General features: G+C 39.6%; 1 protein-coding gene and 1 long non-coding RNA gene across 2 annotated transcripts in view; both read right to left on the reverse strand.

The window, feature by feature from the left end:
• Nucleotides 1-315: 315 nt before the first annotated feature.
• On the reverse strand, nucleotides 316-8306 carry LOC117304906. The gene is made up of 6 exons (XR_004520628.1): nucleotides 8224-8306; nucleotides 4529-4706; nucleotides 3607-3739; nucleotides 2275-2399; nucleotides 1653-1702; nucleotides 316-567 (listed from the first exon to the last, which is right to left on the reverse strand). It is a non-coding gene; the product is annotated as an uncharacterized LOC117304906 (long non-coding RNA).
• Nucleotides 8307-12298: 3992 nt separating this feature from the next.
• The window catches only part of LOC117304703 (serine/threonine-protein phosphatase 6 regulatory ankyrin repeat subunit A-like), a 57731-nt gene continuing 48031 nt past the window's right edge, over nucleotides 12299-21998 (reverse strand). The window contains exons 19-29 of the mRNA XM_033789299.1: nucleotides 20254-20355; nucleotides 19446-19550; nucleotides 19081-19182; nucleotides 18617-18859; nucleotides 17683-17790; nucleotides 16872-17069; nucleotides 16309-16407; nucleotides 16079-16186; nucleotides 14074-15424; nucleotides 13327-13470; nucleotides 12299-12598 (exon numbers count right to left, since the gene is read on the reverse strand). Of these exons, the coding sequence (XP_033645190.1) occupies nucleotides 12390-12598; nucleotides 13327-13470; nucleotides 14074-15424; nucleotides 16079-16186; nucleotides 16309-16407; nucleotides 16872-17069; nucleotides 17683-17790; nucleotides 18617-18859; nucleotides 19081-19182; nucleotides 19446-19550; nucleotides 20254-20355 (2769 nt within the window). The 3' untranslated portion in view covers nucleotides 12299-12389. The remainder of the gene's footprint in view (nucleotides 12599-13326; nucleotides 13471-14073; nucleotides 15425-16078; nucleotides 16187-16308; nucleotides 16408-16871; nucleotides 17070-17682; nucleotides 17791-18616; nucleotides 18860-19080; nucleotides 19183-19445; nucleotides 19551-20253; nucleotides 20356-21998) is intronic.

Genomic DNA, 21998 nt, shown 5'->3' on the forward strand with positions numbered 1-21998 from the left:
AAACAACAAAAAGTGTGAGCAATTCACCACACAACAAAAAGTGTGAGTGATTCACCACACTACAGAAAGTGTGAGCAGTTCACCACATAACAAAAAGTGTGAGCAATTCACCACACAACAAAAAGTGCGAGTGATTCACCACACTACAGAAAGTGTGAGCGGTTCACCACATAACAAAAAGTGTGAGCAATTCACCACACAACAAAAAGTGTGAGTGATTCACCACACTACAGAAAGTGTGAGCGGTTCACCACATAACAAAAAGTGTGAGCGATTCACTACACAGCAAAAGTGTAAGCAATTCACCACACAGCAAAAGTGTGAGCAATTCACCACATAACAAAGAGTGTCAGCAATTCACCACACAACAACAAGTGTGGGCGATTCACCAAACAGCAATAAGTGTGAGCGATTTTCCAACCATATCTCAATATAATTCTAACTTAATTCTACCTATATCCCTATAATATACAAGTAACTACGAAAAAGATACCAATGGTTGTGCATCTCTACCAGTGATGACGGTGACTCCTTGTGAGATGTGAGACTCTATGTCTGGATTTTGATCTGTGGAAGACAAAAAAAAAGGACAAAAAAAGATTAACCACTTGTGATGATCACTTAATACTGAAATGAAAACATGTGACATGTGTATTCATAATTAAACGCACCATAAGGGGCAAGTCCAGCTGTTATGTCAAATTTGGGCAACAATTTGTAAAATCACAAGGAGTATCAGTCCAGCATTTCTTTTTCAAATTTGAGCCTAAAACTGCAAAATAAATCACAAGGGCAAGTCTAGCAGTTAAAGCAAATTTTAGCCTTAAGTTTAAAGAATCACAAGAGGTAAGTCAAGCAGTTTTAGCCAATTTGGGCTAAAAGAATGCAAGGGGCCGCAATTCCAGCAGTTTGATCAAATTTGGGCCTAAATTTAAAAACAATTTGCAAGGGGTCTGAGTAGTTGGAGGTACACGACAGTGATTTAAAATAAGTTAAAACTTTTCCTGATATTAGCAAGCTTTATTATATAACACCCAAGCAGATCCTTGCCATTTGATTGGAGAATTGTACGTCACGTGATAGAAAATATAAGTACCATTGCACTCACCGTGCTTTTTCGTCCCATCAGAAAAGTACTATTGCACGCTGCAGCGTACAATAGTACTTTTCAGATGGAACGAAAAAGCTGAGTAAAAACATCACTGCGTGTGCGTGTGTTTGGTAACGCAGCAGTGTTACTGCAAGACATATTAGTAAAATTACTAGCATTCGGCTTCTGCGTGTCTCAAAATAGCTGTACAGAACGCACATTGTGACTGTTGAATCCAACAGGCCGACCCAAAAAGAAACGGGTGTAATTTCACAATTAGGTCTACGCTTTGTTTGTTTTGAAAGTTGTATCTTCCAATCAAAATTAAAACGTAAAAATGATAAAACCAATAATGAATGTTTTTCATTCGTGCAATAGTGCAAATATTTTCATTTTCATTTCATTTGTTGAAAGCTGGAATGTTCCATTCAACTCGGCTCTGCCTCGTTGAATAGAACATTCCATCTTGCAACTCATGAACATATTCGCACCATTACACTCATAAACATCATTATGTGTATACCTTACACTGTCGAAAATGTATAATTATGTATAGGCTTACCTGCTATAAGGTGTTTATTGGTTTGACACTCTCTGTCTGGATTAGTTGATCTGAATAGATGAAAGAAGGGAAGAAAAGTTGAACATACAAACAATCATGTAAAGACATTTAAGAGCAAAGCATTTTACGTTCAGCAAACATTCGGGCTAGACAGCTCAAGACAAGAGTCTAGCAAATTAACCTGGAAGTCACGGGATCAAGTCGTGCTTAAATAAACTTTGTATTTTTCAACCCCAAATCACTTAAAGTTAAATATTAGGTCACTTTACTATGTAGTTCGTCTCTAGAAGACGATCAGAGCATACTGATCGAAACGTCGAGTTGAAACCAACAGTTCTTTTTTAGAACCACCCAACTCATTTAGAGGTAGTCATTACATGGTGTTACCGCAAACCTTTCCATACTTGATTATGGAAAACAAATGAAAGTTCTATTTTATTGGAAGATGACGGTTTTATTCTTGTAGCTAAATTTTAAAGTTTAATTAGCTTTCTATAAGCACGTTGGAAAATAGTACAAATGCGATTTTTGCCGTGGGGCGTATTTATCTTTTGGTGAACAGTGAGCCTGTGAGAAATATGATTCACACATTGTTATTACCAATATTAACTTTGTGTCGTACCTGTACAGAAGTGGCTGACTGAGTTGTCAAAGCAGCTTGCTGGTTGGTCTCAAGGGCTTCAATAACGACCGCTTGGAGACATTTCCTCTGCTCAGTTTGACGAACAGAGACTTGGCTCACTTGATCTGCAGATGAAAAAAGAGGGAACGAGAATGAAACTCAACGCCTAGTTTGTGCACTTTGAATACAGCCATGCGGAACAATGTCCCTTGTAGAGTTGCATTTCATAGACTAACTGGCCCGATCCAAGACAACGTGTTTAAAGTGCTTATTAATACTTCTACAATGTTTTTTTTTCGAAGTTTTTGCATGAACTGAATTATTGAGAACCCTTCATATGAGGATTCCACAAGGCGCTGCTGCACACTTGGCAACCACTACCATAAACACCCCTTCTCTTCGGTGTTACTGAGTCCTTTGCATTACAACATGACACCATTTGATTTACGTCGCATCCTAAGGACGAAGCAATATCGGTTCAGTAAGTGTCATGCTTAAAGGCAGTGTACAGTATTGGTAATTGTCAAAGACTAGCCTTCACAGTTGGTGTATCTCAACATAAATATGCATAAAATAACAAACCTGTGAAAATTTGAGCTCAATCCATCATCGAACTTGCGAGATAATAATGAAAGAAAAAAAACACCCTTGTCCTGTGCGTTTAGATGGTTGATTTCGAGATCTCAAGTTCTAAATCTGAGGATTCGAAATCGGATTTTTGGAAAATTTCTTACTTTTGAAAACTATGGCACTTCAGAGGGAGCCGTCTCTCTCAATGTTTTATACCATCAACTTCTCTCTCATAAGGTTTTATGATAATAATTATTTTGAGTAATTACCAATAGTGTCCACTGCCTTTAAGGAAACAAGTATCATGACCGGGATTCGAACCTATACTCTATTGATCAGAAACACCATGGCTTGAGTCCAATGCACTGGACGGCTTGCTCATGGCACGTTAGAATCACAACAGCAAAAGACTCAAACTTGGACTCAATATTTTACTCGACCTTGACACTGAGAATGTGTACGTAACTCATATTTTGGGTGGAGAAAATTCACTCACAAAGGGGATTGTTCTGAAGACTAAGTACTTATTTCCACATAGTAAGCTGCAGGCCTTGAAGTAAACCGAAGCATCCACATGCAGCAATTGCCTTGATGCCCTGTGCTTGTGCTGTGGTGCCCTCTGCACGAAGGTTCCAATATAAACTTAAATTCTTACCAAAGGAAAATTGTTGTGCTCTTTCAACATGTTCAAGACCAATTCGGCCTAAAGCTGCCATGCTAAAAACATTACTCATGGTCCAATTTCAATCGTACATATCGTACCTTTAGATGTGAGCCGTCATAGATTGCTGTTGACTCTGCGATGCTTCAACATTGATAGATTGAGACATCTCTGCTCAGTGTGATGGGTAGCCACCATGATTGAAGACCTGACACTTTGTCTGCATTAGTTCACCTGTAGAAGACAAAAGATGTAGGAATAAGTACAAATTTAAATATTCAGTGAGTAAACTACTCATAGAGTCAGGGTTCTCCACATACGGTGTATCCGCCCGTCCAAAACTCTCAAAATACCAATTGGGTCTGTTTAAAAATGTTGAAGTTTACTATAATATGAACACAAACCACCATTTTAATGCGCCTTAAAGTCACACACCAGCATTAATCATAGATCGATGTGTGATATATATATAGTGTACAGCGTCAGGTATCTTCAGATCTTGTAACGCATTTCGCCTGCATATTTCTCTGTGTCAGAAGGTTAATAACTAATACATTTTTAGACAATGATTAGAACCATATGACCAAGACTCAATTTTGAGTAAACCGTGCTCTAGCATGAGAGATTTTACATTGCCAATCAGGGGCCTGATGAAGCTGGCAATTCCATGGATGTTTAAACAAACAGTGCGCGATAAAAGGCAAGACTGCTGAACTCTGAGAGCAGGATAATAAAAAAAATACCTGGGTGCAAGTCTTTACTTTTATTCAGAGTAGAATCTATAGGGCGATCGTGCACAAAGTGGGATTTTAGTTTGAGACCATGGGTTTTGTTTTGTGCTGAAAGGGTTTGCAAATATTTAGTGCAATATGTGGATCGTGTAAGAATAAATTGCACAATTTGATGATCGAGCTGGTATGGTGAGAGCCCAGACAAAATGTCACTCTGTGGAGAACCCTAGGTGTCTACAGAAATTGTCCAATACAGTTGGTTCTACACAGAAACAGTGCTGTAAAATCGTACCTGGTGATCATGACGTTGAGTGAGTAGTCAATACAGATTGCTGGCGACTCATCGAGGCTTCAACATTGATTGATCGAGACATCGCTGCTCAGTGTACATTGATAGGTTGAGACACCTCTGCTTGGTGTGATTGACATCATCTTGATTGATGATCTGACAATCTCTGTATGGAGTTCTTCTGTAGATGAAAAAAGAAATGACAACAAAACTCGTAATTGCATGAGTGCCTTTTAATTAATACTGACATGCAGAACAATGTTGTATGACTTGGGTAGATTTCACATTAACCCTTTAGCACGCACGCAACATTAAACATAATGTCACATGCTCCTTAGTGCGCAGGAAAGGTCAATCGATCCAGAAATCGTTGGATAACTGTCGGTGTGATTATTTTCTTGTGTTCCAAGTTGAGTTTATTTTGTAGAGAATGAAATTATCTTTTGGATGATTTTCACAGTTGCTTTGTTTTGTCTCACAAAATTCAAGCTTTCAGGTTGGAAAAATAAGAGAGATCAACAAAAATTTGAAAACACTGTTTGCGTATCAGTGAAGGTTTGTTTACGTGGAAAGTTGTGCACACACGTTTTCTCAACTTAACTGTCGTCCGACAGGAAAACAAAGCTACGAAAAGTGGTTGAAAATAATCACACCATACCTTAAAAAATGAAAATAAATGCCTCTATTATCAACAGATAGCTTCTGTACCAAGTCTTAAATTAATAAAAGGCTGAAACGCATGGAGGAAAATTGTTTGTCTGTGTGTTTTACCAAATAGTATTTGGTTTAGCTTTTGTACTAAATTCTTCCAACATTGAGGTTGATAGTATTAGCGTGAATCAATAGATTTAGTAGTATGTGTTCTCATTTTTGAATGAAATGGCATGGTCCACAATAGAGCATGGTATTTTGGCTACCAGTACTTATTCTGGTAAGCATAATTTCGTTGGATGCTTGGCTACTTTTTGTGCGTTAGAGCGCTCTCTATGAAAATGGGGCCCAGAAGCAAGGCTTCAATAGGGTTATTCAACTGGGGTCCACAGAGGTAAGGCCGAGTAAAAAGGGCAACATGTTTAACGTCCGGGTTTCTCAAAAAAAGGAGGGGCTTTTTATTTTAAGATGACTACCATTATTTTTAAAATGTCAAATATGTTTTTTTTCTACTGCTCAAACACACACTACAAAAATGAAACATTTTGGACGAGACATTCAGATTAATTTAGCTGAGATCGTTTAAAATAACCCTTTATTCATAAAAAAAAAATGTGCATACAAAAAAAAAGAGGGACGGCCTCTTAGAAGAAAGCGGGCGGGGACGCTGAACAAATTTCTTTTTTACTCCGCCTGAAAAGGCAGGGAAGAAACCATTGACTGAGCAAGTCGTATAAAAAATAATTATATTTGCATGTTTTTGAATGAGCTGTGTTAGTATGTGTAAAACAAAACAACTTTTTGTTTTAGTTAGAGCGAAGAGCCAGGGCCAAATTTCATAAAGCCTGTAAGGCCAAACAACAAAAAATACCAGTTGATCGTCCGGATTTTTCCAAAAAAAAGGAGTAGAGGGCCTTACTATTTACTATTTTTTTTCAAGATGGCCACTAAGTCTTTCAAATTAAACAGGCCACCAATTATTTAGTTTGAACCAACCGCAAACTTATTTATACCTATTAGTTGCATGAGGACCTGTGTTAACACTAACAGGGTCGGATAACACTAAAAAGGTTTGCTGGTAGGCATTCACTAATATTGTTTTATGAAACAGGCGTTTACAAGCGTTTGAGAGCATCACGTTAGATTCGGGAAAAGCTCCTAGGCCAGTCCTTTTGAAAAGATGGACTAAAAGGAAAAAAAAGAAAACCCTTTTTTTTTTTTTTTTACAAAAATCGAAAAAAATAGTAAATAGTAAAAAAAAAGATGCGGCCCCAAAAAAGGATGCGGGCGGGGATGATCAACTGGTATTTTTTTTTATTTGGCCTAAGCCCACAAATTTGCTTAGCATGAAATTTTCCTTGATAAAAACAGGATTACCAACCAAATTTCCATTTGTAGCACATTGCTTGTTTATACTGGTATTCACCTGTTGCTTGCTTATTCTGAAAATCCTGAAAATTTGGTTTGTTATCCTGTTTTTATCAAGAAAGAAATTTCACACTAAGCAAGTTCTGTGCTTACAGGCTTTATGAAATTGGGCCCAGTTAAGTTGAGTCTGTTTTGTTTTAAGAAGTCAATAATAAAAAATAAATAAAAAAGGAACTTGTGAAAATAATTTTTTTATTTGTTTTAAAGGCAGTGGACACTATTGGTAATTACTCAAAATAATTATTGGCATAAAACCTTTCTTGGTGACGAGTAATGGGGAGAGGTTGATGGTATAAAACATTGTGAGAAACGGCTCAAGGGTTGTTTTTCTTTCATTATTATCTCGCAACTTCGATGACCGATTGAGCTCAAATTTTCACAGGTTTGTTATTTTATGCATTTGTTGAGATACACCAACTGAAGGCTAGTCTTTGACAATTACCAATAGTGTCCACTGCCTTTAAAAGTTCTGTTGAATGAAATAGAGGAGACTGCGCAGAATTAAAAACTAAAAAACTGCAAATACAGGCAACCAATGGGACCTTGTGGTGTTGACATTAATAAATTAATTAAAGGCAGTGGACACAATTGGTAATTACTCAAAATAATTGATAGCATAAAACCTTTCTTGGTGACGAGTAATGGGGAGAGGTTGATGGTATAAAACATTGTGGGAAACGGCTCCCTCTGAAGTGCCATAGTTTTCGAGAAAGGAGTAATTTTCCACGAATTTGATTTTTAAACCTCAAGTTTAGAACTTGAGGTCTCGAAATCAACACCATCTAAACGCACACAACTTCGTGTGACCATAGAGTATTGTGACAAGGGTTTTTTTTTTCTTTCATTATTATCTCGCAAGTACGATGACCAATTGAGCTCAAATTTTTACAGGTTTGTTATTTTATGCATATGTTGAGATACACCAACTGTGAAGGCTAGTCTTTGACAATTACCAATAGTGTCCACTGCCTTAATAGAGGTTAATGCAAACATTAAAATAAAATAATAACAAAATTTAAAAAAAATCTTTCTGTATTCTGCTATCCACTTCTTTTTCACAAATTTGTACTAAAATAAAACTTTAATTTCCAAAACTAATGAAAAAGTGGTGGTAGGCAAGATGCAAAACCTTTCAAAAAAAAAATGTTAAATTGTAATTAAATAAGAAAAGAAACAATGAAAAAGTTGTAGCAGGACCTACAATTCAAACTTTGCAATCAAAAATGTAACAAGAAAACAAACGCTAAACATATTTTTTATTTTTAAGAAAATAAATAAATAGGATTTTGGCAACAAGTTAGAAAAAAACAAAGCCACAAGGGCCCATCATCATTCAACTAATACTAGAGGGTATTGACTGATTAAAATAATTTGTTAAATAAATAGCGCTGGAAATGACAACACAATACACCCCCCTCCTCACAAGATGTTTACGCCCACTTTGGTTTGGCACATAGCCCAAATACTCGCAATGCATGATGGTCGCCATAATGAAAGAGAAAAAGCCGTGAAAAAGCCGAACCATTTTTGTAAAAAAAAAAACGAAAGCGTGCTCTTTTAAATCTGTCCACCTCACAATAGTTTCTATGGGTGTCAATGATAAAAAATGAAATACTCACGCATTATTTTGTCGCAAAAATACTGCTTTTCCGGACCATTTTCCTGTACCCACGTGTGAAAATCACGCACTTCTCTGCTGTCCTCCATCTTTGAATTGTGCACTCGGCCCGCTACAAATGGATGCGCGCGCATGCGATGAGCAGTGACCGACGTGGAGTGACCAATCAGAGGGCTTGAGGGCTTCGCGCACTCTTCCTGAGAAGTGCTGCAGTGATTGGGTTCAGAATCTAAGACGATTAACATCTTTATGTAAGAAAGGGGGCCAACGAAACAGTCCATCGACATGAGATTCCCCCCCCCCCGCCCCAGAACCTTGTTTACAGTTGACAGGGGATGTTCATTTTGTTTTTCTATATAAAAATATTTTCAAGAGAATGAGAAATTCTACAAGACTATCGAGGCAACTGAGGGATGGGGGGGGGGGGTGATTGTTACAGCTAACACTGTTTATTATTGGTGTTTTTCCACTGATTTCTTATCTTGAGTAATTAAGACCTAACAAAAAAAATTGATAAAGAGTGGGGAAAAACTTCACAAAGTCAGACTTTAGGGGATCATTGTGATGAAATTGATGCAAATTTAACAAGTAACTGATGACAATTAAAAAGAAGAAATAAACAGATGAAAGTATTTTTGTTTCCTCATTATAATTTATTCCACTATTACGCTGTAATACTGTACACCAATTGCAGTTGGTTTTTGTAACCACAAAACCCACCAATAAGCAAAATACAATTAAATGACATTTTTGACCAGTGTCTCCAAATTTTACCACATGGTTATCCATATAGCAAAGCATGAAAATAATAAAAGAGATTTAAATTATTACACATAATATAATTACTAAAAGCAAAAAAGAAAATTGGAACTTCCCAATTTCGTTTCAATCTCAGTGAGGGGGAATACCATGATTATAGAGAAGTTCACGAACTTCAACTTTGGAGAAATTTACTACAAAGAATACTTTGAAAAAAATAATGCCAGATGACTGACAATAATGCATAGTATCTCAACTAAACATGGCCCTTTTGACAGGGGCCAACTTTCTTAGAGCTGCTTAATCAGAGAATTATGCTAAACACCTTTCAGCGAAGCAAAAATAGCAGAATACCAGTTACAAAATGAACATTTGACATTGTACTTTGGCTGGTAACTTTATTCAGGTAAGCATAATTTTGTTGTGCTTAAGCAGCTCAATGAAATTGGGCCCTAGGCATATGGCATACTCTTTAAGTAAATGTTGGGTTATCGCTAGATATTTGCCAACTTATTAAAAATGCTTATTTAAATTATTTAAAGGCCGTAGACACTATTGGTAATTGTCAAAGAGTAGCCTTCACAGTTGCTTTATCTAAACATTATGCATAAAATAACAAACCTGTAAGAGTTTGAGCTTAATCGGTCATCAAACTTGCGAGATAATCATGAAAGAAAAAAACACCCCTATAACACGAAGTTGTGTGCGTTTAGATGGTTGGTTTCGAGACCTCAAGTTCTAAATCTGAGGTCTCGAAATCAAATTCGTGGAAAATTACTTCTTTCTCAAAAACTATGGCAGGGTGCCGTTTCTCACAATGTTTGATACCATCAACCTCTCCCTATTACTCGTTACCAAGTAAGGATTCATGCTAATAATTTTTTTGAGTAATTACCAATAGTGTCCACTGCCTTTAATGTGCCTCTTTAAGCATAAAGTTCACAGCCTGCTACACCACTGACAATGAATATGTAATATTCTTGGTTGGGTTTGGGTCCTTCTTCCTCTTCGAAATCACAATATTCTCAATTCCAAACCAACCGCGCACACTTAATAATTTGCTCGCGCTTTGTAATTAGCTCGCACTTTGCGGTTGGTTTAGGGTAGATCACTACAAAAATGTATTTGTTTAAGTACAGTTGTAATAAATATTTGTGTGTTTGTACAGAAGTAACACATAAAAAATATTTGAAGTCCGTCTACTGTACATTATTATACATGCATGTAAATATTTGTTAAAAATATATTTCATTTACAGATACAAAACTTCATCTTCATTCACCCCCCCACCCCCCCCCCCCCACAACAACATGAGTTAAATCATGACTATTATGCTTAAAGGCCCCTGTTTTCAAATTTTACTTCTTAATATTCTTCCCTTATAACTTAAAAAATATCACTAGCTGTTGCAAACTGCTCACCAACCAAAAGGACCTGTGGTATAAATGCACAAAATTTTTAATGGCCTTACGATTGGACCCGAGTCTTTCTTGGAGGGTTAAAGTCTTCTTAAGGCCCGGTCACACAGGCCTCAATAACGAGAACGAGACGAACGTTAAAAATGAAACTGGTTGAATAAGCGTGGGCGCATTCAGCGTGGAGCATATATCAAACAATAGAATGTGTCCTCTTTGCGTCGTTATCGTTTTCATTATCGCTGCCCGTGCCCTTCGAGAAAGACTCTGCTAGGGTTGAACTGCCAGGCTTTAGTTAAAACTATTTTTTTGCCCTTGATTTTTATAATATTCTAAAAAACTGTTGGTCCTTATTACCATAACATCTTCCCTCTGAGAGACAATTCGATTTTGGATTGAGAAAATGGGATGTACCTATCACTACCCTAGAGGTAAAGTTAAAACAAATAATAGAAATTGAATCATTCCTTTAAAAGAAATACTGTTTACCTAATTCACCATCCAACACTGCTGAGCAAGAAACAGTAAAAATTTTACCATCTCCGTGTTCAGAGTCAGCTGCAACTTATGTACACAGGTAATGCTGTTGGGAATATTGCAATATTTTAAAAAACTATAATCGTTTGCTTTTAGCAGTTTAATCGGCAAACTCAGAGGTGACAAAAATGCTGAAAATACCTTAATAATTGATCTTATTTTGCATCAGGGATAAAGAAAGAAGTTGGTTTTTAACGATTAAATGTTGCGGTAACTGTTGCTGACACATAGGATTCAAACTGCCTCATTTTGGCTAGCTTGGTGGTCTAGTGGTAAGACATCTGCTCTAGTAATGCAAAGGTCGGAGGTTCAAGTCCCATCCAAGTGATTTGCCAGTGGATTTTTTTCACAGAACTCCGGAAAGTACTGAGTATAAAGTGCCAACATTGATGTAAGCGGTAAAAACTATTATATAGACTCAAATTATATTCATTCAAGTTGCTGTGAATAGTCACTGGCTCCCAAAATATATCATAACAATAATATACTTTTGTCTATTTTGTCCCTGTCAATTATGGATAATGCTGACTAAGGGCCCAATTTCATAAAGCATGTAAGCAGAGAAACTTGCTAAGCACTGACAAGTCTTGCTTAGCTCAAAGTTTCATTATCGTGAGTGGTGCTTCTCTCATTTTGGGCTAGCAAAGAAATTTGCTAAGTTGCAATTTCTGCTACACAGCTCTATGAAATTGAGCTGAGAAAGTGAACTTTTTCCCACAGTTTTTACAAGAATTTAATCCTTAAATACAAATCAAGGCTTCATAAAAAATGCTCAAGGTGTTAGTAAAAATTGTTAATAATATTTAAGTATTTTTACAGAATTTACATTACAAAGTTGTAGGATTCTTAACAGAAATGCATCATCTCTCTGCAACTGAACAAAATAAATAATGGCTCTTTTAAATAATAACATTAAGTATGACTTGTTTTTCACTTGCCATAGTCAAGGTCCGAAGTGGAATACATTGTACCAGAAAACAGTTGAATACAAAATTTGAAATAAAATACTCTCAATGAGTAGTTTCTGAATATCTTTACGCTTTAAATACAGAAGCTTAGCATATTTTTACAGACGGGCAAGGAGGGACTGGACCAATACCATGAAATTCGCAAACAAAAAATCTGTTGGGCAAAATGAGGGAACATCTTCCTCTTTGAGGGGCTGATGTTGGCATGACACATACGCGTTTGTGCGTCTGCCTCATGCACGCAAACCAATCATGTCTGTATACATGAGTTCCCTTGACGAGAAGATCATCTAAACAAACAAGCAAACATTCCCCATCAGGCCTGTATGCTTCGCTTTTAATAGGGCAAGGGCACCAAGGCATTTTCTCATATGAGGAAATTGTAAATTTCTACTGGAGCATTTCAAGGGCACCAAGGCAATGACTAGGGGGCATGGAGGCAATTGCCTTGGTTGGCTTCGTGAAATATCGGTCCTGCCCCATCACCCTCAGACTAAATGATTTGTTGTCTTCATTCCGTCGCTCTTGGCGTTACTATTCTGATGCGTCTGTACATCTTCTCCCCCAGGGTCGTCATCTTCTTTAACGTCTTCCTCAAGACCCTTAATGACGAGGTAACGACGCACCACTTTATCCCAGTCCAGTACCTCCTCGATCCGGATTGGACCGTTCCCGTTTCCTGCACGGAGAAAGCCACCTAATGGAGAGAAGAAAAAAATCATACCTGTCACCGACGCCCAATTTCGTCAAGCTATTTAGTAGAAAATACTGCTTGAAAAATGTCCTAATAAGCAATACTTTTCTCTGCTTAGCAAGTTTTTGTGCAGGCTTAATGAAATTAGGCCCTGAGCAGAAAGAAGGCCATTTCATGTTAGTACTTTTACTCAAGTTTAGTGGCATATTGTGGCTGATTGTTCTAGCATACTGGACTTAAAGTTCTTGTGGCTGATTTATCCGACAGGCCTGCAGTTACACAGAGACCATGGAGGCCATGACCTCTGTTACCCTGGTCTTGGCCTTGGTGCCCCTTTGAAAATTCCCACAGACTTTTCCAATGGAAGTGCCCTTTGCAAAATGAAAATGGCCATGCCCTCTCAAAGATGAAGTTCCAGGCGTCATCAGAGTGTGGCTTTGAATCCTGATCATGACAATACTGTCTTTCAGAAAGACACTTAACCATAAATTGCTTCTCTTCACCAAGGTATCGATCGATCTTTTTAGTGTAACTGGACATTTTGCTGTTGGAGGAAAAAAAAGGACACTCTCTGAGGCCATGTCCGAATTAGCAGCAACAGCTAGAGCTGCGGCTAGAAGTCCGTGTCATCATGTGTTGAAGTAGAGGACGTCCTTAGCAACACACTTAGCAAGTCATAGCCGTAGCTGTAGGCATCAATTCAAATACTGCCTTAGTGACTTTTGACTTACCATCCGGTGCCACTTGTGTGTTTCTTCTGACGACATTCCTGAGCCAGTTACCCTGGCCGAAAGGGTCGATGGAGCGAGCATCTGATGCAGCATCCTCCTCATTGTCATTGATGTAATCTCGAGCCTGAGCGCTACAAACTTTACCTGCACATTAGAAAACAAAAACATAAACAAATGGAGTTCAACTCGATGATGGTTAATAGGAAATTTAGGGGTCATAATTACCACTAGCCCACTAGCCCGGAACTACCAGATTAACAGCTGGGCTACTCATTTATCTAGTTTGATAGCCCGGCGGGCTAGTGGAAAATGAAATACTTTCGGTGACCAATTTGTGCCGTGACTCAAGACGTATAATGTGATTTTCAGGCTACCAAAATCTCATCAGAGCAAGATACGTCACTTTAATTGTTTCTCTTCACCCAGGGGTATAAATGGGTACCTGCCAAGGTAGAGGTTGGTATTGTGTTTGAAAAAGCCTTTGTAGCGCTACGGCAGCCTGGGGCTGTATACTCCCCAGGGAGATGAGAAAGATAGGTGAGAACTACCAGGGCACCAAAGTAAAGCGCATTGATCCATTAGTGTGTAATGCGTTATACAAGAACTCCGCAGTAGTAGAATTAAGCAAGACAGTTTCTCTTAGAACAAACTCTACCTGGCAAGTAAATAAGAACTAGTTTGTTAGATTTCCCACAGGGGTAATGAATATTAACTTTTATTTTAATTATTATTATTTATTATAATCACCTTTGTGTTTATACGCCGCCTTGCAGTAAGTGGCGAGCTTGGTGAAGATATTGAGTGGCGCAGGTGTTGCTGACGACTTATTCATTTTACGGATCAGCTTGGCTCGGCCGAACTTCCACTCCACGTCGGACTGAGCCTGGATACGCTGGTACGTGTCACTCATCATAGCGATCAGTAAATTGATCAGAACAATCAACGTGACGATGAGGTACGTGCCAAACACAATCTTGATCAGAATTGTGGTGAAGGCTGGATTGCGATTGGTGCCCGGTAGGTCGTTCGGTTCCACGAGTCCAAAGAGCGAGAAGAAGAGAATATTGAATGTGTCGACCGGGGTCTGAATCGTCGTGTCGTTCACGTTGGCGTCTGGGTCGATTTTATACACTGGCTGGTAAACGGCGGAGAGATGCAACATGAAACCGACCAGGAATATAAGCAGGATGACCATGAATCTCATCAAATCCTTCATGAGGTCTCGGATGATGATAGCCCACGGTCCGAAAAGGTGGTGGAAGGAAAGAAACTCCAGTAGAGCGGCGAACGAGAAAAGCAGACACCAGGCAAAGAGCTGGTTCCGAGCATAGATCAGGTTTAACCGTGTGGTGCCGGTGAACGGTATGGCGATAATATGTATCACGCAGGCCACCGCGGAGAATGCGAGTATGATCACACGTATCCACCCAAGACCCTGTCTGTCCCCGGGGTTCGTGATCTCCGAGATTAACATTCCTGTCAACCATGCAAGTAGCAGCCACTCATACCAACTGGGAACCAGCGACTCCGACAGGATGAAAGCTTCGATGAATGGCGTTACAACCGTCGTAAGACACAGCAGTGCGATCAGGTAAATATGCGACACGAGGTAACCCATGAATTTGATGATGGGTAGTTTGTTGAAGCGACACTTGAGCGGCAAGGAGAAGAAGACCCAGATCGGGGGGAGGATGATGAACACCAGGAAGAGGAGAAAGATCTTCCAGGAGGCCCACGTCAGACTCCCCATCCAGAGATCCGAGAGGTAGCGCTGCACTGACGGATGCGCCACAACTTCCTTCTCCTCGCACTCGATTAGAATGTCCAAGAACGCAATCCCCCGGCTGTCCACCGATCTCAGAAGGTGACCGGCCGAACTTGTGCTCGCCGACACCGACAGCAGATCCACCGCCATGCATTCGCAAAAGGTACCTGCCTCGGTCAGGTCCCGCGCTCTCTCTTTCTCTCGCGTCGACTGCACACGAAAGTTCTTGGAGAGTTTTGCAGCTGTGTCGATAGGGGCGGGGGAGCGAAGAATAAATTCCTGGATGGACTCATTGTTGTTGTAGCGACCACAGACCATCAAGTCAAAGACAAACTACAGAAAAAAAAGAAAACCAGACGTCAGATATCTGTGGTAAATGTAATGATCACAACCGTGGAAACTCTTTAAGTGTAAACAATTTCCAGAAGATGAATTTTAATTTTTGCTTCTTTTGTCTTACTTGTCTTAAGTATAGACCCTGTGAGTATTTACAAGATGTTGCGGTTGCATTCAGCAGCCTTCTCTTGGCAATAACTGGGTTCTTTTACCTGCATTACCTTAACTGCAGGAGTTAGAGTTTTTGAGTAAGAAATGTAAAAGCAAAATCCTATTATTAATGAAAAAGGTAGTTAATGGCCTGACGTTGCAACCCTAGCAGGGTCTTTCTTGAAGACTAAATGACAACACAACACACATGAACAGGTAAATTGTAACAGCTTTGTTGGAAGTAGGTGTGGCTTACACAAGACTTAAACTTCGCTCTTGATTTTTCTCAGGTAGGGGGCACGCTATGAGTCAATTTGTAATGGAACTTTGCAAAGGGTCTGACAGCAAAAGCACAGGGCACCACGGTAATTGCTGTGAGTGCTGTGGGTTATTTCAAGGCCAGCTCACAGTAGCATTAATGACACACTTATGAAAAGAAAAAGGACAGGGGAAAAAAGAGAATCGGTTAAGAAGTGGAAGTATATACGAATGAGCTGTTACCTTTCTGTCTTCCATGAGGTGCTGCGTGTTATGATCTTTCTTCATCAGAAAGCTGAGTACAGCAAGATGATTGGCCATGGCTGCGTAACAGATCGCTACGCGACCATCCTGATTGGATAAGAAAACAAAATGTGACTCAAGATGTATTTCATTCATCGGGTTGGCTCAGTGGGTTCTTTATAACAGTGCTCTATAGCGAGGGGTGAGGGCATTTCTGCTAAGCAACGTACCTTTGTTTCAAACTTTGGTGATGCTCCGCTTTCTATTAATAGCGTGACCACGTTGAGGAAGCCAGCCTTGGAGGCGAAATGAAGCGGAGTCCATCCATTCTGTAAGTAAAGGAAGAAACAAAATAAATGAGACTCGAGACCAGGGCCAAATTTCATAAAGCATGTAAGCATAAAAACTTTCTAAGCACGGACAAATCTAGCTCAACAGAAGCTGGCCAACAGCCAAAATTCCATAATGTTTTCTGCTGAACAGCTCTATGAAATTGGGCCCAGAGCCCAATTTCATAGAGCTGCTTAATAATTTTATGCTAAGCAACATTGAGCAGGACTACCAGTCAGAGATTATACATGTGACATGCTATTTTGGCTGGTAACCTTTGAAAAGATTTTTCTGCTAAGCAACACTGAGCAGGAAAAACAGTCACAGATTAAACACGTGACAAGAATATCCTTATGGCTTATTCATCTGGAGGTCGCATGAGCTCCAAATCCTGCTCTAGTGAATTTTTCTTTGTCGAACCAAAAATTTGTAATTTACTACGAATAACCTTTCTGATTCTTACCTTATCGAAGGAGTTAATATCCGACCCCTGACCTAGTAACAGAGACACCATATCATAGTGGCCGTTCGCTGCGGCCAGATGGAGGCCAGTGCGCCCTCGCTTGTCCTTGACGTGCAACTGTGTGGTTGACTTGCTGAGGAGAAGACCAACGACCGCCGTGTGTCCACTTTGCGACGCTAGATGCAGTGGGATAGTTCCCTGAGCAAAATCAAGGAGATAAGATTGTTACAACGAAGCACCCCCTCTGTTGACAATAAAAAATCACACAAATTTATGAAACCCCTGTTCATCTGGCCCTATGCATTCCTCAAACCATCTCAACTTCTTAGGAATATGCAGCACCGCCAATATGGGCGCAAAGGTTGCTAACGATTCACACCAACAATCTCTACCCTAGAAGGTACCCATTTACTCCTGGGTGAAGAGAAGCGATTATGGTCAAGTGTCTTGCCCAATGACAACATAGTTATGACCAGGATTCCCTACCCACAATCTCAAACCTAGCAGGTAACCCATTTACTTATGGGTGAAGAAAAGCAAGGTATGGTTGAGTGTCTTGCCCAAGGACTAGACAGGGATTCTAACAACTCCAATTAAATAGACCCCTTGTGACGTCACACGCTAAAAAAGGGCCCTCACTGGGGTCAAAAAGCACCCACACTGGGGTCAAAAAGCACCCACGCTGGGGTCAAAAAGCAAAAAGAATCGGCCAACATTTTTCATGTTTATGTTTATTTACTATTTGAGGGGAAGGGGGGGGGGGGCTGTGGGTAATGCATTATATGTCTTTGATTCCAGAGTGTTTACATACCAGTTCCTGTGTCGGCATGTCTGGTTGAACACCAGGGAAGTTGAGCAATAACCGTACCAGACCCTCATGGCCAGACTGTGAGGCCAGATGCAAAGGTGTCAAGCCATACTGTAAGAAAAACAACAAAAGAAAATAACCAGCACTGGAATAACACAGAGGCGGTGAAGGCAATGGCCTCTGTTGCCCTTGTCTTGACTTTCGTGCCCCTTCAAACATTTCCCATAGACTTAGGTTTTTCCAAATCAAGGCGACTTTTGCAAAATGAAATAACCCTGCCCTCTCAAATATTAAACTCTATGCCTGTTTTACGGAAATTAATTCAATTTTAACTAAAACAAGGCAAATGAGAAAAATCAGAAAGGGTTTGGAAGAAATGTGCATGCACTTACTACCTAAAAGTATTCTAAAATTAAAATAATGAGCTGTCCTCAGTGATTTGTTCTTTTTGCAGCTACAGTTAAAATTAGGTATCCAACTCTACATAGAAAGATCAGTTACACCATCCTTGTTTTTATAAATGCTAAGAATTATCGTAATAAAAAAACAATGTGTGTGGTTCGAACTGCCTCTAGCTGCCGGGCAACCTCGGCAGTCTAGTTGGTAAGACACTGCTCTAGAATTGCAAGAGTTGTGGGTTCGAATCCTACCCGAGTAACATGCCTGTGATATTTTTTCACAGGACTCGGGAAAGTACTGAGTATACAGTGCTAACACACATCAGTGTATGGGTAAAAAAAACAAAATTAATATTCTTTATCCCCGATGCAAATTTAACAGCTATTAATGTGTGTGGTGTCTGGGTCAAAGGTAGCATCCTTCAAGCGACCATATCGTGGCTGCTGACATCAGCCTAGGAGAAAAAATTGCAAACACAACTAAAGACAACCCCCTAAAAGTCATTCACGAAAAGATTCAGTATTCAAATCCTACTTACATCATGTACTGAGATCTCTTTCAGGTCCCCTGGCATTGAGGCCGGGGGCTCACTCCGTACCGTAGCAGGCACCTTGGTCAGCATCTCACGGACAAAGTCACTCTGACCGTAGTGAGCGGCGATGTGGAGGGCAGTCAGACCTGTCTTGACGCTGGGCGCCTTCCAGGATACTTTACCCTTGAGGGCGTCCAGGACTGGCACATGACCGTTCTTAGCGGCGAGGTGGATTGCCGTCATCCCATCCTGGCAAATCAAAATCAGAGCGTGATTAAATCTAAACAGTCCTGGGGTGGATTTCACAAAGATTTAAGACTAGTCTTATCTCGAGTTACTCGTCCTAACTAATAGGACGAGACTAGTCTTAGCTCTTTGTGAAATCGACCAAAGAAAGTCAAACATTCTCATTCTAGTGGAACCATTTCATTTGGGAAACTTGTGTCTATGAGTTGGATGTGCAAACTTACAGCATTTTCTTCTGTTGCTGATGCTCCGTTATTGATAAGAACGGACACAACTTCCTGGTGGCCTCCTCCAGCAGCTAAATGCAAAGCAGTGGAGTCATTTGTCTGCAGAATAAAGAAATCACTAACACCATTTAGTAACTTACATACAACATAATTGTATCAAGAACACAGCGTTTTAACTTAACACCCAAACTGTTGGTCTCTAATTATGCCGGATCTCATCCAAAGCATTATCAGTTTATTTGTTTACAGTCCAACAGAATCAGACAAAAACAACTTGGGATTTTGATTGATTGGGTATGGTTAGGATTTTGATGGGTTGTGTATGGTTGTGTACGGTAAGGATTAGTGTCCGATAGTCCTACCTTATTTTTTGCAGTACAGACGCCGATCTTATTGAATCTTAGCAGCTCCTTGATGACAGCAACACTACCCTTAGATGCAGCGATGTGACCACACGTAGATCCATCCTAACAAAAACAAACACAAAAAGTAAACGACATAGTAAAGTGAAGTTTGTCCCGAGCCAATATTGCTCATCAGGCTGGTGTTTATAGACCCCTTTCAATACGCGCTGCATACTCACAAGTGCCTATCCTGGGTGCAATTTTGGGAGTCAAAATCGTATACAAACATGCACAAAAGAGAGTTGACACCCAAAATTATGCGAAACGTTCGGAGGCACGTTCTGTATTGTGTAAGAAATCTACAGGTATGCTGAGGTCACGCGCACGTTTTTATGCACAGAGAACAGCTATTGTCCAATGATCTGCCTCCTTTTTGAGAGTGTGACTTCATATGCAATGGGGATATATCCAGTTTCCTTGGCATTACACGACTGGACAGGATGCCAGTTTATAACTGGTTACTCTCCAGCTCTCGCCAGTACCCACTGTACTCCTGTATGGAGATTGTGACAAAGTGCCTCGCTCAAGGACACAAGTGTTGCATCTGATCAGGCCAAAAATTGAAACAACATTCTGTAAATTATAGAACTTGAGTCTAATAAAAGGGCCATATTTTGCTTGTTTGAGCATACACGTCTTTCAAAAAAGTATGAAGGCAAACAAATCTTTTTAAAAAATAATTTAAAAATGAAAAAAAAAAGAAAAAAAAAATCAGGGGGAAAACACTGACACATGTCTATGTTCTCCCTGTGTGATAGAGACTTACCGAGTTGGCCATTGTGACGAGTTCTGGTTTGTGCTTCAGGAACAGCTTGACAATGTCTGCATGATCATTCTTGGCTGCCAGATGTAACGGAGTCTGTCCATGCTACACAAATACACAAAATGCAAAAATCAATTAGAACATGAATTCAGTTATAATACTACGAAAGAGTTCAGCTGTGCTGAATTCCTGCGAAACATTTACAGCGAAAACAGAGCTGTGTCTTCAAGTTTGCTTGAACTCACAAAGCATTCGCATGAAGTATGAACCCGCCTTTACTCAACACGCAAACTGCTGTGCTGTTTCCCAAACCTCAGGTTAGGCTTTTGGATCAAGCTTGTGCTCCGTCATCAACTTTGGAGCAGTGTACATTTTGTATGGTGTTTCCAAAATCAAATAAAGTTCAGAACCTGCGCCAAGGTTTGGAAAAAAAACTAGACTCCGATTTGTGTGGTATGCCTTATCTTACTAGGATCCTTCCCCATTCTTACAAAAACCGAACACCATACAGTAGCCCGACATCCAGACTGTCGGACTCTGGTTATGGTGGAATGCCGATTCCATGTAAAGCACCAGTCTTCAATCCAACAGAATCAAACAAACCCAACGTTGGAGTTTGATCAATCTTGAGGAGGGCGGGTTAGGCCAAAGAATTATGTAATACCTTTGCCCAGGGATATTATAAGCGCATTCCAGAAGAAATTGAAAGCGCATTCCAGAAGAAATTGAAGGAGTAAAGCAGTACGTTAAGAAGTTTTTTCTGAAGTGAACGCAAAACAGCTGAATGATTATCCGAGGTGCTTTAATCAGCCCAGGGCAATACACAGTCAAGTTGATTTAATCGGCAGACAAGAAATCTTAGACAAGAAAGGGTGTTTTAAGCTTTGAATAAATATTATTTTTGACAATACTTGCTTTAGAAAAGAAAGGAAAGTATGTTTTATTGCAATTTAAATACATTCTTCCCAGTCTACGGTCTTCTCAGAATTATAAGTTCCTGTTGTCTTTGATCAATAAAATAGGTGATTTTCTGTAAAATTACCCTTGACGTGTGCCAGCATTGGTGCCGTAAGTGGCGATAACTCTATGCGTGCAGCAAATGCGCATGCGTGTGGTGCAATGACATACTAACAGAATATATAGCTTCAATGTAGGGTAGGAACAGAATACATGCAGGCATTCCATGGGAAAGAGCGAAAGTAGTTCCATAGGAGAAATACAATTAATCATAGTTGCGATTGATTACTTACTGCAGGGGGGGAGGCTGTGTTACAATTTCAATAGGGACAATGTTACTGTGCAAATATGCCTCACATTGTTGCTCTGACCAAATACATACTAAGACAGTGAAAGTCTTTTCTTACCAAGGCTTCCAGTACGTTTATTAATTCTTGTCGTGAAGTCAAGGACTCTCTGAAAAGCGAACTGTTAGAACGAGGCCCAATTTCATAGAGCTGCTAAGCACAACAAAATTTGCTTAGCATGAAATTTTTGCCTTGATAAAAACACGATTACCAACCAAATTTCAACGTGATTTTCAGGCTAAGCAAACAACAGGTGAATACCAGTAACAAGCAATATCAAACAAAATCATGGAAATTTGGTTGGTGATCCTGTTTTTACCAAGGAAGAAATTCATGCTAGGCAAATTTGTGTGCTTAGCAGCTCTATGAAATTGGGCCCTGATCTTTTCAAAGCCAACAATCCTCTCAAAAGAAATTTAAAAATGGATTTACCCAAAATGGGTT

The sequence above is a fragment of the Asterias rubens genome, chromosome 21, assembly GCF_902459465.1.
Source record: "Asterias rubens chromosome 21, eAstRub1.3, whole genome shotgun sequence".
In the NCBI taxonomy this organism is placed as follows: domain Eukaryota; kingdom Metazoa; phylum Echinodermata; class Asteroidea; order Forcipulatida; family Asteriidae; genus Asterias; species Asterias rubens.